General features: G+C 44.7%; 1 protein-coding gene across 1 annotated transcript in view; it reads left to right on the top strand.

Annotated features, from left to right (window-relative positions):
* The window catches only part of abcc1 (ATP binding cassette subfamily C member 1 (ABCC1 blood group)), a gene marked incomplete at its 3' end in the record, with an annotated part of 263,456 nt that overhangs the window by 118,336 nt on the left and 129,850 nt on the right, over window positions 1-15,270 (top strand). Inside the window, exons 14-16 of the mRNA XM_084326017.1 lie at window positions 895-982; window positions 4,997-5,066; window positions 10,032-10,158. Of these exons, the coding sequence (XP_084182143.1) occupies window positions 895-982; window positions 4,997-5,066; window positions 10,032-10,158 (285 nt within the window). The remainder of the gene's footprint in view (window positions 1-894; window positions 983-4,996; window positions 5,067-10,031; window positions 10,159-15,270) is intronic.

Here is a 15,270-nt window from a genome sequence, read left to right as displayed (position 1 = left end):
AAGGTATCGTATCGAAGTTAGAAATGCCAGTATGGTGACAACACTACAGCAGCAGTGGGGACAAAAATGGAGGACGGAGAGGAATTCCGATTTCTTTTGATGCCTCTTTCTGCTCTGCCCCTTTTCCTGTCAACTTCCCTTTCAACACCCTCCCTGTCTCTATCTGTCTGTCTGTCTGTCTGTCTGTCTGTCTGTCTGTCTGTCTGTCTGCCGGTCTGTCTGTCTGCCGGTCTGTCTGTTTGTCTGTCTGTTTGCGTGTCTGTCTGTCTGTCTGTCTGTCTGCATGTCTGTCTGCCTGTCTGTCTCTCTCTCTGTGTGTCTGTCTGCCTGTCTGTCTGCCTGTCTGTCTGTCTGTCTGCCTGTATGTCTGTCTATGCGTGTCTGTCTGCCTGTCTGTCTGCCTGTATGTCTGCCTGTCTGTCTGTCTCTCTGCGTGTCTGCCTGTCTGCCTGTCTGCGTGTCTGTCTGTCTGTCTGTCTGTCTGTCTGTCTGTCTGTCTGTCTGTCTATGCCTGTCTGCCTGTCTGCATGTCTGTCTGCCTGTCTGTCTCTCTCTCTGCGTGTCTGTCTGTCTGTCTGCCTGCCTGTCTGTCTGCCTGTCTGTCTGTCTGCCTGTATGTCTGTCTCTCTGCGTGTCTGTCTTGTCTGCCTGTATGTCTGCATGTCTGTCTGTCTCTCTGCGTGTCTGCCTGTCTGCCTGTCTGCATGTCTGCCTGTCTGTCTGTCTGTCTGTCTTTCTGTCTGCATGTCTGTCTGCCTGTCTGTCTGCCTGTCTGTCTGTCTGTCTGTCTGTCTGCCTGTATGTCTGCCTGTCTGTCTGTCTCTCTGCGTGTCTGCCTGTCTGTCTGCCTGTCTGCCTGTCTGTCTGCCTGTCTTCCTGTCCCTCCCTCTCCAGGCCAGTGTCTCCATGCAGCGTCTCAGAGTGTTTCTGTCTCACGAGGAGCTGCAGGAGGACAGCGTGGAGCGGACGGCCATCGCAGGCTGTGAGTCTCTTCCCTCCAACCAGCTTCATTACAGCTTTACTGAGATACAGCATCAAGACGCACAACGCACCGGTTCTATCCAGACACAATTGGTTCTATCCAGACACAACCGGTTCTATCCAGACACAACTGGTTCTACCCAGACACTACAGGTCTATCCAGACACAACTGGTTCTATCCAGACACAACTGGTTCTATCCAGATACAACCGGTTCTATCCAGACACAACTGGTTCTACCCAGACACTACAGGTCTATCCAGACACAACCGGTTCTATCCAGACACAACTGGTTCTATCCAGACACAACCGGTTCTATCCAGACACAACTGGTTCTACCAGGGTTAGAAATTAAAAAAAAAAATCAAGGGCTTTTTTTGCCCCCCTTAATTGCTATTCGGGGGCTTTTTTTGTATTTCGGGGGCACAACATTTTTATAATGAAAATGAACATAAAGATTATAAAACATTGTTGACACTTTTTTTACAGTCTTCGTCCCTATGTTTGATAACGTAATGTTAATGTCTCCATATATAGGGCTCTACGCTAACCTTTTTCCCAAAGGAGCACATGTGCTCCTAAATAAAATGTTAATAAATAAAATCTAAATACAAATTTAGGAGCACACAGAAATTTAGGAGCACAGTGACAATTGTTCAAGTAACACACACACGCACACGATGTGTGACATCATGGCTTGGTTTCATGTTTTGAGGTACCTTCAATTATCTGTAAATAATACATACATACTCTATCTAAATAGATTAAATATTATTGTCCCTGAGTGAGGGCAAGTTGTGTTGTTGTCTTGATATATCTACAAATAGCAGACGAATAACCAGTTGCCTCTGGATCAATGAATGTCTAATATTGAATAATATTATTAGATATTTTATTTTTAACATCCCTAATTCCAACAGTCAAGAGGCTTGTTTCAAATTGATGAAAAACCCCACACACGCAACGTTTGTGAGTATAGGCTCTGGCCAGATCGATCAATGAAATACGTTGCGCGCTCAGCGCTGTGGAATGAAGGAAATGCGCATCGGGATCGGATTTGGATGTTATTCTTTTGGAGTTGTGTTACAAATGGAATGGTCTTTCCCCGCCGAACACAAGTTACTTAACGTTACACAGGTTGCGCTATGCAGATGCTTAGCTTGCTAACGTTAAGATAGCAGTGTAATGCTTGATGAGAGCAGAGCGCTCTCTCTGTGTTCGCAGCACCTCTCAAGTGCCTGTAACACGCAGCGGGCCCCGCCTCCCTCCTCCTTGGAACAAACATTCCACCCAAAAACTGAATTTCAGTCCAGTTTCAATCTGAACTATTAACTCTTTCAGTGCCACTCACGAGATTTCTCGTGTTTTTTTATAGGTGGTTGCTAGCCACTCACGAGATTTCTCGGATTTTTTTTTTTTTTTGCGATCTGAAAAATTATTGCATCACCCGAGTATTGCCGAGCTGCGCCGGTGATCACTGTGGAAAAAAGCGCCCCCTGTCGTCTCCCAGATGACATAAGTGATTTTGGAATGGACTCAATGAAAATGAATGGGGAAAAAAATCCGGTACTCCACATTTTCCAGTTCACTGATCCAGCCGGGGTTACTAGAGTTCATTCTGGAGCCTCAGATCCCCGCGGATCATGGAGATCCACTGTGTCGCGTTGGATCCATACACGTATCGATTTTTTCGAATGGTGATCAGGAATTGGAATATACCAGTTGGATACCATCTGATGTCAGGTAAGGACTCTATGTTATCAGTGGTAGGATAATCAGAGTAAGTTTGATGAAGTTATAAGCTGTTTTGTGAAATGTCTTCTTTCGGTTTCAATGTAAAACTCCGAGAGGAAATCAACGAGGCGATTATCCGCGTGCGGCCGTAATGTGCGTGCGTGCACGTATAATATTGATCATCTAGCGTTTATTTGAAAACGATTCATAAAAAGGCAGACGAATATCAACGTTGTGGAATATTCCACTAAAAGACGATTTTCATAGAATGCTCCAGAATGAGCTGTTTTTTATATCAAAACGGGGGCTTTTCTAACTGCTCTGAAACGGCAACGACGCGATAAAAAAACAATCTGTCTTCACAGCACTGTCTGGAAAATAGTCTTTGATAATGCGATGGGCAGATTAGACACATAGCCATAATTTAAAACATAGATTAGGCGATATTAACGTTAACATTGGCGCGGATGGTGGCATTCAAGCGGTAAAATGGAAAACCAGGCGTGGCACTGAAAGAGTTAACAGCGGAGCTGTTTTGTAATCTTCACAATCACTCGTCTGTCTCGCACACTGCAAGTAAATGATTTTTCCGGTTTGCACACACACATATTATTAGGGGCAAATACGAGGGAAATGCTCGCACTGTAGAGCATATATATAATTATATATATAATTAGTAAACTGTCGGGGGCTTTTTTTGCCCCCCTTAACTGATTTTCGAGGGCATTTGGTCAATTTTCGAGGGCATTTTGCCCCAAGCCCCCGTTAATTTCGAACCCTGGGTTCTACCCAGACACTACAGGTCTATCCAGACACAACCGGTTCTATCCAGACACAACTGGTTCTATCCAGACACAACTGGTTCTACCCAGACACTACAGGTCTATCCAGACACAACCGGTTCTATCCAGACACAACTGGTTCTATCCAGACACAACTGGTTCTATCCAGACACAACTGGTTCTATCCAGACACAACTGGTTCTATCCAGACACAACCGGTTCTATCCAGACACTACAGGTCTATCCAGACACAACCGGTTATATCCAGACACAACCGGTTCTATCCAGACACAACTGGTTCTATCCAGACACAACCGGTTCTATCCAGACACAAGTGGTTCTATCCAGACACAACTGGTTCTACCCAGACACTACAGGTCTATCCAGACACAACCGGTTCTATCCAGACACAACCGGTTCTATCCAGACAGAACTGGTTCTATCCAGACACAACTGGTTCTATCCAGACACAACTGGTTCTATCCAGACACAACTTATGTGGACATGCTTCCTCACCAGAATCAACTAGGAAAAGAACGAACACCAATAGATCCAGAACCATTGATCTAAAGGAAGCATTCGTATTTTTAGGCTGGGAAACATGGTTAGGCAATAACGTACCTGACTGTTTATCCGCTGAGAAAGTTGTGTAGGACTGATGCATTAAATCACCAACTCTCACACCTTCTAAGAATACTGCCTATAGCCTCAGGAAGAGCTCGAGGTAGAACTCCCTTTAAGGACAGTGTTTATACATCATAGAAGGTACTACAAGAATGGGAAACAAGATTATTATTATATAATATATATGTCGTTGATCACTTGGTATCAGGTTGGGTTGATTCAGCTCAGTCCAATTACGTTACATTCAAAACATTGGCTTTATTGAGATCACCATTTTGAAACCATTTTGAAAAACTGAAACATATTATACAAGGTAATTTAAGCGTGAGAAAAGAGATTATTATAACTCAATATCAATTATGATATGATGTCAACAATAGTATATAGTGTCTCTCTCTCTCTCCCCCCTCTTCCTTCCTCCCTCCCTCCCTTTCTCTGACATGCTTTCCTACATATTCTGTATCTTTTTGTGACTGAAGGCATGTACACACACACAGAGAGAGAGAGAGTCTGTGGTCTGCAAGGACACACCGTCTTTGATCCATCTTTACTCTCGTATATCTTTCTTCCTCTCTCTCCTCTGTTCTTTCCATCTGGTCTGTCCCTCTCCTCCCTCTCTTCCTCCCTATCTCCTCTTCCTCCTCCCCCTCCCTCTCTTCCTCTCTCCTCTTCCTCCTCCCCCTCCCTCTCTTCCTCTCTCCTCTTCCTCCTCCCCCTCCATCTCTTCCTCCCTCCCTCTTCCTCCTCCCCCTCCCTCTCTTCCTCCCTCCCTCTTCCTCCTCCCCCTCCCTCTCTCCCTCCCTCTCTTCCTCCTCCCCCTCCCTCTCTTCCTCCCTCTCTCCTCTTCCTCCTCCCCCTCCCTCTCTCTCCGTCCAGCGCCTGACAGTGTCTCCATAGTGGACGGGGTGTTCAGCTGGTCCAGGAACGAGACGCCTACACTGAAGAGGTGTGTTCTAAGAGATGTTCCCTTCTCTGTTCCCTTTAAAGAGATATTCCCTATTGTGTTCCCTATTGTGTTCCCTTTAAAGATATGTTCCCTATTGTGTTCCCTACTGTGTTCCCTTTAAAGACATGTTCCCTATTGTGTTCCCTACTGTGTTCCCTTTAAAGACATGTTCCCTAAAGAAGTCCACTATTATCCCTGTACCCAAAAAATCCAAGCCTGCTTGCCTCAACGACTACCGCCCTGTAGCGCTCACCTCCATAGCCATGAAGTGCTTTGAGAAGCTAGTAAAGGGCTACATCTGCTCCTCCCTCCCCATCAACATGGACCCCCTGCAATTTGCATACCGCCCCAACAGGTCCACGGAGGACGCCATAGCCCATGTGCTGCACACAGCAGCATCACACCTGGACAAGAGGCAGGGGAACTATGTGAGAATGCTATTCATCGACTACAGCTCGGCATTCAATACCATAGTCCCCTCCATACTCATAGCCAAGCTCAGGGACCTGGGCTTGAACTTTGACCTCTGCCAGTGGGTCTTGGACTTCCTGACGGGCAGACCCCAGGTGGTGAGAGCAGGCAACTGCACCTCCTCATCCATCACCCTCAACATAGGGGCCCCCCAGGGCTGTGTTCTGAGTCCCCTCCTCTACTCCCTGTACACTAAGGCTGAGCCCGAACGTTCGTTCGTTACGCTGACATTCAGACTTTAATTAATAGGTTCGAACGTTCGGTGAAAAAAAAATAAAGGATGCGCACAGGGTTGAGGTGATGTGAATGCGAGGCGCTCGGCTCAACCAGTATGGTCTGCCGGGCTGCAGCGGGATACTATTTCTCAACCAGAGCTCTATTTTGATTGACAGGCGATTCTGCCAATTACGTCACACCGCTTGCACCCGCCTCTGCTGTTACCACCAATCGGCAAGCCTCAACAGACTTATCGTAGCTACCGGGGAGCCGTAGTTAGCTCCTCGCCGAGGAAGTAATAGCGCGAGCTTCATGGCGGGAGGTGGTTGCGTTGGAAACAACAGCAGGCGCACGGTGGACTGTACCTCGGAACGGTGGTAGGGCAGACGGGCGGCAGGCGTGTTGGGAGCCCGGCCGTTCCGAGGTACACGGTGGACGGGTCTGTTGAGCCGAGGCGTGCGCCTCTCCTCCCGGCTCCCCTCCCCGTCGTCCAAGAGTGAATACCGGCTGTTATTGAACGTGTAACACTAACTATATAACGTCAATGCCACAAAACTAATGCATTTGTTTATCTAGCCCCTTACGTGACTGCAAGGGCTATTGTTTATCATACTTTGATTCAGTAGCTTGTTTATTTTCTTCTGAGTGCTTTGTTTAATTACATGTTTACATGAACAGCCACCACTGTAAACAACATGTTTTTCACCAATAGACTATGCAATGCCGCCCTCCGTAGGATCTATAATAATACAATAAATAAAAAAATTATTATAAAAAAAAATGAAAAAAAAATTTATTAAAAAAAAATTATTAAAAAATTTAAAAAAACGAACGTTCGAACGTTCGTTCGATAAACCCTGGCGAACGTTCGAACCCTAAAAACAGGGTTCGGGCTCAGCCTTACTGTACACACACGACTGTGTGGCTCAGCGGAGTAGCAATACAATCATCAAATTTGCTGACGACACAGTGGTGGTGGGCCTGATCTCTGCCAACGACGAGAGGGCCTACCTGGAAGAGGTCAAGGTCCTGGCGGGATGGTGCCAGGAAAACAGCCTCTCCCTGAACGTCAGCAAAACAAAGGAGATGATTGTGGACTTCAGGAGGTTGGGGGTCAAGGACTACAGCCCCCTCAGCATCGACGGGGCACCGGTTGAGAGAGTCAACAGCTTTAAGTACCTCGGAGCCTACATATCCGAGGACTTGACATGGACCACACACATTGACAGTGTTGTGAAGAAGGCACGACAACGTCTCTACTTCCTCAGGCGCCTAAGGAAGTTCCAAGTCAGTCAGAAGATCCTTAAGAACTTCTACTCGTGTACAATAGAGAGCATCCTGACTGGCAACATCACCTCCTGGTTTGGGAATAGCACTGCACAAGACCGAAGCAGACTACAAAGAGTGACACGTTCAGCCGAACGCACAATTGGAGGGGGGCTCCCCACCCTCCAGAACATTTACAACAAGCGTTGCAGGGGCAAGGCTAAGGGAATCATTAAAGACTCCAGTCACCCGAACAACTGCCTCTTTGAACTGCTGCGGTCAGGCAAGCGATACCGGAGTCTCAAGGCGAGCACAGAAAGACTCAGAAGAAGCTTCTATCCCCAGGCCATCAGGCTGCTGAACGAACAATGAACACTACACAACAACAACCATCAAACGCACATAGCACACACATCCACACGCACACACTCACTTTAAACAAACACACTGTAGCACCCACTCCCCACACTTTATATTTATTGATGAAGGATTGCACTACAACTCGTACACCTTACTGTAAATTGTACCTAAATTGTACCTCATCCCATTTCTGCTTTGCACTATATAGTACTGTACATTAGTACACTGCATAGTATTGTATATTATATGGTAACTCAGTTACGTCTATTCTGCATCGAACATTGTACATATGTCTATACTGAACACTGTGACCTCATTTTCTACTTCTAAATTACATGCTATACTATGTTATTTGATACTATCTTGTCTAGCACAGTCTCTGGAGCGTAACAGTAAGAAGCATTTTGTATGAAAGTATTCTGTACTTCTGTATGACAACTATTAAAGAAACTTGAAACTATTGTGTTCCCTACTGTGTTCCCTTTAAAGACATGTTCCCTATTGTGTTCCCTACTGTGTTCCCTTTAAAGACATGTTCCCTATTGTGTTCCCTACTGTGTTCCCTTTAAAGACATGTTCCCTACTGTGTTCCCTTTTGTTGAATGCCGACGGGTTGTCTCTATCTATCTCAGGTCACCTACTCGAGATAGAACCCTGTGGCCGCCCGATATCCCCCAGCGAGGTGCTAAACTCGCTAAGTTCTCGGGTCAATTACTAATCCTAATCACGCTTACTTCATATATCCAGTTGATATGAAATATAAGCATAGAAGAGTTGTTAACCTCTTCTTTGTTTGTAATAAACCGAATGTATGTCTGGGAGAACTCTTTTGCCTATAATAATAATAATAATATTATTATCACTGTCACCGCCATTATCATAATTTTTTAGAAAAGGCCTGTAATGCTAGTCATTTGAAATCCTGATGATATTACTTTGCCTACAACAATAGTAATTATATTATCACCGTCACCGCCATTATCATAATTTTTTAGAAAAGGCCTGTAATGCTAGTCATTTGAAAGCCTGATGATATTACTTTGCCTACAACAATAGTGTAATATTAGCGCAATAACACTTAATAATCATTTGCAAGCCCCATAACCCCTTATCAGTTCGACAGGTCCATCAATCCGTGGTCACCGATCGTCCGGCCCTGCAGTGGCGAGACTCTCAGTTTCCCACAAACCCAATGGAGCCCGTCGAACACAGTGGCTACCGGTGCTTGCAAACAACAAACAGTGAAACTAAGCATTATTACTGTCAATAGTATATATATATATATAAAATCCTTTATATAACTTTAGCTGAAAAGCATTAACCAGCAATTGATTCAATCTGCATGGCTTCCAGATTATAGCTATACCGCCTCTCACTCCGCTCCAATCACAGACGTCGTCTACCCAGCCTCTTCTTGGTCTTCCACTTCCTCTCTTTCCATCCACCTTCCCCATCACCACCTTCTTGAACATCTCCCCGCTGGATCCTCTCAGAACATGCCCGCACAACTCCATCTTTCTCTTTTTCAACCTCTCCAGCAGCTGTCCTCCTTGCATATCTGCTCTTCTCAGTACCTCCTCATTCTTGATCTTATCCTTCCATGTTATCTTCAGCATCTTTCTCAGCGTCCACATTTCAAAAGAGTATATCATCCTCTTTGCCTCTTCATTCAGCGTCCATGCTTCTGCTCCGTATGAAAAGACTGACATAACATACGTTTCCAAAATCCTGGTCTTCGTTTTCCAACTTATGTTTCTTCTCAATAATTATTTATGGTTCCAGAATGCACCCTTTGCAATTCCGGTTCTTCTCTTAATGTCCATGTTAGCTCTTCCACCTTCACTGATCCAGCTTCCAAGGTACATGTACTCCTTCACTTGTTCAAGTTTTTCTCCATCCACCTGTATTTTACAAACAGTTCCTGGTGTTTTTTCAATGATCATTACTTTAGTTTTCTTTGTGTTTAGCGACATTCCATAGTTTTTGCATTCGACATTCAGCTTATTCATCATGTCCTGTAGATCTTCTTGACAGTTACAGACTATATAGCAGTGTCATCCGCGTATCTTATATTGGTGATGTTCTCTTCGCCAAGTTTTACTCCTTTCCCTCCTCTCAGACCTTTTTTCATCAGTGATTCACTGTACATATTAAAGAGTACAGGGGACAAGATGCATCCTTGTCTTACACCCTTCTCCACCGGGAAGTCTCTTGATTTCTCCTTTCCTATTCTAACATTAGCCTTCTGCCTCCAGTATAAGTTGGCAATTATTCTTCGGTCAGAAACTGGTATTTTGAATTCTTCCATTGTTCTCATCAATGTTGTATGTTTAACTCTGTCAAAGGCCTTCGTGAAATCGATGAAGCAAATATACAGCTTCTTCTGTTGGTCTATCGATTTTTCACCAATGATTCTGAGTTGGCAGATTGCATCTCTTGTTCCTTTTCCTTTGCGAAAACCCATTTGGCTATCCGAGAGCTGATGTTCAATTATGGGTTCTATTCTGTTCTTGATGATTTTCAGGAGTACTTTTGATGCATGAGATATCAAACTGATAGTCCTGTAATTGTTGCATTCTGTGGCTCTTCCGGTCTTTGGGATCGGAATGAACATTGATTTTAGGAAATCTTATCACCTCTCTCTCTCTGCAGGCTGAATGTACATATCCCAGACGGCTCTCTGGTGGCGGTGGTCGGCCATGTCGGCTCAGGGAAGTCCTCGCTGCTCTCCGCCCTGCTGGGAGAGATGGAGAAGCTGGAGGGGGCTGTAGCCGTCAAGGTCTCTCTCTCTCTCTCTCTCTCTCTCTCTCTCTCTCTCTCTCTCTGTCTCTCTCCTCTCTCTCTCAAGAGTTTTATGTGTCACATACTTACACAAGACACGCCGTGACATGTAGGTGGCCATGCCCGCCTGGATTGTGCAAAAATACAAACAATAAATAAAGAATAGACATGATAACAAGTAATAACAATAAAATACAGTACTAAACGTAAGAAGTAAAAGTAATAACTAATACTATACAAATATACAGTGGATTTAGAATATAAAATATGTGCAAAGATGTATACAGTAGTTTCTACCTTTTTTGTAGTGTATTATGTATGTAGGGGTATGTGAGAGGGTGTTAGTGAGGATGTGTAGTGTGTGTGTGCATGTGTGCTTGTGTGTGGAGAGATCAGTGTTCTGATGGACTGGGGGAAGAAGCTGAGCCGGAGTCTCTCTGTTCTCGCAGCATGTGTACGTAGGCGCTTGCCTGACCGCAGCAGCTTGAACAGGCTGTTGTTGGGGTGGTGAGGGTCCTTCATTATTCTGCAGGCTCTGGATTTGCACCTCTTGTTATATAGGACCTGCAGGGGTGGTAGTGCAATACCCGTAGTACGCTCTGCTGAGCGCACCACTCTCTGTAGGACCTTCCTGTCCTGGTCCGTGCAGTTTCCCCCAGCATTCCCCCATGCTGCTATGATGCCTGAATTTCCCCAAGGGGATCAATAAAGGAATATCTTATCTTATCTTTCCATACCAGGCAGTGATGTTTCCAGTCAGAATGCTCTCCACAGCCCCAGAGTAGAAGGACTAGAGTGGAGTATCTTCCCCGATACTCTGAACTTCCTTAATTGTCTCAGGTGATAGAGGCGCTGCTTTGCCTTTTTTACCACAGAATCTATGTGTGTTGTCCATGTCAGGTCCTCTGTGATGTGGACTCCCAGGTACTTAAAGCTGCTCACCCTGTCCACGATAGCCCCGTTTATACACAGTGGCGTGTGTGTCCCCTGCTGTATTCTCCTAAAATCCATGATCAGCTCCTTGGTTTTACCAATGTTCAGGAGTAGGCTGTTGTCCTGGCACCAGCGTTCAAGTACCTCAACCTCCTCCCGGTAGGCCTTCTCGTCGTTGTCCGAGATCAGCCCCACCACCACCGTGTCGTCAGCAAACTTCACTATGGAGTTGGAGCTGAACTTGGCCAGCGAATACAGCAGGGGGCTGAGAACACAGCCCTGGGGGGACCCGATGCTCAGGGTGATGGAGTTGGAGGTGTGTCCACCCACCCTGACTGCCTGGGGCCTGTCGGTCAGAAAGTCTTGCTATGGTGAGAGAGGGTGTTGTGCAGTACCTGGGAGACCGCGTCTTCAGTGGACCTGTTTGTCCTGTAAGCAAACTGCAAAGGGTCCATGGTACTAGGGAGGGAGGCACAGATGTAATCCTTGACCAGCCTCTCAAAGCATTGCATGACCACAGAGGTGAGTGCCACCGGTCTGTAGTCATTCAGGCCTGCTGGGGAGGTGTTTTTTTGGTACAGGGATTATAGTGGGCCCCTTGAAGCAGGCAGGGACCACATACTTGGCCAGGGATAGGTTGAATATAGTGGTGAACACTGGGGCTAGCTGGTTAGCACAGGACATACTGTAAGTATTCGCCCTCTTTTGCCATCTGGGCCTGCAGCTTTCCTAGTGTTCACCCCTATAAACGCCCTCCTCATGTTGTGCTCCGTCACAGAGAGTGTGTGCTTTTCCCTAGCGGAGGAACTCACCCCGTCGTGGTAGCCGATGCGCCAGTGGACGCGCCGTTTTGCAGCCTTCTCTGCCTTGTATGCCACTGCCTTGTACTCGTCCATATTTCCGGATGCGTGGCCAGAGTTGTAAGCAGCAGTGCGAGCATTCAGGGCAACTCGAATGGAAGGACAGAGTTCAAGGAAGAGGGGGGGGGTAATGTTCTATGTACGAGAACATATATTATGCGAAGAGATCCAATGTCCCGAGAATGACATTGAATGCATCTGTCTGAATGTCACATTATCTCCAAGAATGTCCTTTGTCTTAATAGGAGTGTATAGGCCACCCTCTGCTAAGTCTGTCTTTCTTGATAACTTCCATGATGTACTAAAGAAATATAGCTCAGGGAAGGAAGTATTAATCCTTGGCGATCTAAACCTAAACTATGAAGATACAAAAGCACTGAATATAATCACAAATAATTTTGATCTTACACAGTTAGTAAAGGGGCCCACTAGGATAACTTCTACATCAAGAACTCAAATTGACCTAATATTCTCTAACAAACCTGAGAGAGTGCTTAAGACATTTAACATGATTACAGGCCTGTCTGATCACAACCTAACCCTTGTAGTTAGAAAACGTCCCCAAAATCGAGCACACCTTAACTCCAACACAAAATGTAATACATTCAGAATACCTAAGAGCGACATGACTGAATTTGAAAGTGCAATTAAGAACATCAACTGGAAGGACCTAGTATCTGGGAACAATGTGGATACTGACACACGCATGTTCGTAGATACAATTACAAATACAACAAAATCATTTCTTAAGAAATGCAAAGTAAAAAAACAAAAGCAAACAGACTCTCCCCTGAATTGATGGTAATATAATGAAACTCATGAAGGGATGAGACAATGCCCTGAGAACATATCTGAAGACCAAACTATCAACAGATAGACAAATCTTTGCTTCCTTAAGAAACAGGGTTATAAAAGTGATCAAAGCTGCTAAAGCAACCTTTTTTGTAAATATGTTGAGCGAAGCTAAGGGAAATCCAAAAAAAATCTGGGACATTTTGAAAAGGTTATCAGGCAGCAGTCAAAGTTCAACAAAACAGCTTGAAATTAAAGAGAATGGCTCCCTGATTAAAGAACCAGTACAAATCGCAACTCTTTTCAACTCCTATTTTGTGAACTCTGTTAGGATGACAGTGCCCAACAGTCAAACAGGACCACTTATTGCACGTCTGATCCCAGCCAGTGGTTTCCCTGATGGAGGTCACTGAAGCCCAAATTAGCTAAATTCTGAAATCCCTCAAAAGCTCTAAGGATGTATTTGGTCTGGACTCACTTTTTCTAAAAAATAATGCAGATGCATTCACTGAACCATTAACAAAAATAGTGAATGCCTCTATTAAAGAATATAAATACCCTAATCACTGGAGCCATTGTTATACCAGTCTTTAAATCAGGAGACTCAAGCACAGTGAGTAACTTTAGGCCAATCAGTATATTGCCTGTTATCTCCAAAGTTGCTGAAAAATGCATTATTGAACAGCTAATCTCCCATATTAATAATAGCCCGTACACTCTGCACCCAATGCAATTTGGCTTTCGGACCAACCACTCCACAGAGACAGCCAACTGCTTTCTCCTAGAGAGTATTAAAGAAAAGATGGACAAAGGAGGTGTCGTCGGTGCCATATTCTTAGATTTTAAGAAGGCATTTGACACTGTTAGTCATCAGATACTCCTTTGCAAACTGGCTAACTATAATATTTCTACTGGCGCACTGAACTGGGTGAAGTCTTGTCTTGCTGACAGAATTCAATGTGTTAGGGTCAGAGGTGAAACATCACCCTTCCTGAGCAATACAATGGGTGTGCCCCAGGGATCAATCTTCGGGCCTCTCCTATTTAGTTTATTTATAAATGATCTTCCATCTGTTTGCGCAGAGTGCGAAATTCAAATGTATGCCGATATCCATGCAAATACCAAACTAAACGCTGCAATGGTGAATGTCAGCAACTGGCTCACAGAGTCTCAACTATGTCTTAATGTGAAGAAGACAGTTTGTATGTACTTCACAAAATCCAATCCAACATCTGATAATCCTGGAGTGTTTGTTGCTGTAGAGCCAATTCAAGTAGTCTCACAATTTAAATATCTTGGTATTATCCTTGACTCTACATTATCTTTCAAAAAGCAGGTAAAAAGAGTAACCCAGACTGCCAAATACAATTTGTCAAATTTCAGATTCATGAGGAACTGTTTAACATCCACTGCTGCCCTTCTCTATATGAATGCAATGATCATTTCCCATCTCATGTACTGTATGACTAGCTGGACCCATGCAAAAAACACAACCATGACACCCATTCTCTCTCTGTATAAACAGGCCCTCAAGGTGCTGGACCGAACACCATATACTTACCACCACTGTCACAACCTCAACAAGTACAGAATCCTCAGCTGGGAAAACCTGACAAAATACACTGATGCATGTCTACTATTCAAGATCTTAAATGGCAAGGCCCCCCCACCCCTCAGTACTTTTATCAAACAAAAAACATCTTATAATGGGTCCACAAGATCTACCCAGAGAGGGGACTGTACTGTGCCATTTAGGTCCAGCTCCTTCAGTCAGTCCTGTTTTGTAGTCAGAGCCACTCAGTTCTGGAACACCCTACCAACTGAAATAAGACACTGTTCTGCCTACCACACCTTTACAAAAAAACTCAAGACCTGGTTATTAACCAATCAAACATGTAATCACTTTTAATCATGTTATTGTGCATTTTATTATTGCTTTTATTATTATGTTGCATTATGTTGTAAATACTGTGCTGCACTGTTAACCCTTTAATCGCCAAGGACGACTTTAGACGTCATTCCTCACCATGCGTAATCTGCCAATGACGTCGTACAGCGTCTTTGAGATCAATATTTCAAAAATCTGTCATGGCAATCATATTTCACCCACGGAGACTTGAGATCTCCTGTAGATCTCCTATCAACTCTCCAACGGTTCAAGACCGCCATCTGGTGGCCGATCTGCGAATCGCCAAAACCGGAAGTGAGCGGCCGGAAGTGGTGCTCACCCATATTTCGTCCGGCCACTCGCTATCGCTCGCGGGACTCCATCTGGACACACTGGATATCGATCCGTTGCCAATAACTCGATAAACAACATGATTTGGACGTATATAGTATTATACAACCTGGAACTGGACCAACTAGATCGACATCCCATAATAGCGAACTTTCTGCTCCACGCTGATCGCCCAACGCTACGAGGAAGCTGCGGTGAGTTTCAGCGTGTTTGATTATTACATACAACCTGCTCCGATCAACATATCACCCATACTAAATAAATGATTTAACGTCGTGTTGTGGCT

This window comes from Notolepis coatsorum, assembly GCF_963971535.1.
Source record: "Notolepis coatsorum genome assembly, chromosome: 12".
NCBI lineage: Eukaryota > Metazoa > Chordata > Actinopteri > Aulopiformes > Paralepididae > Notolepis > Notolepis coatsorum.
This window is presented reverse-complemented; position numbering and strand designations above follow the sequence as displayed.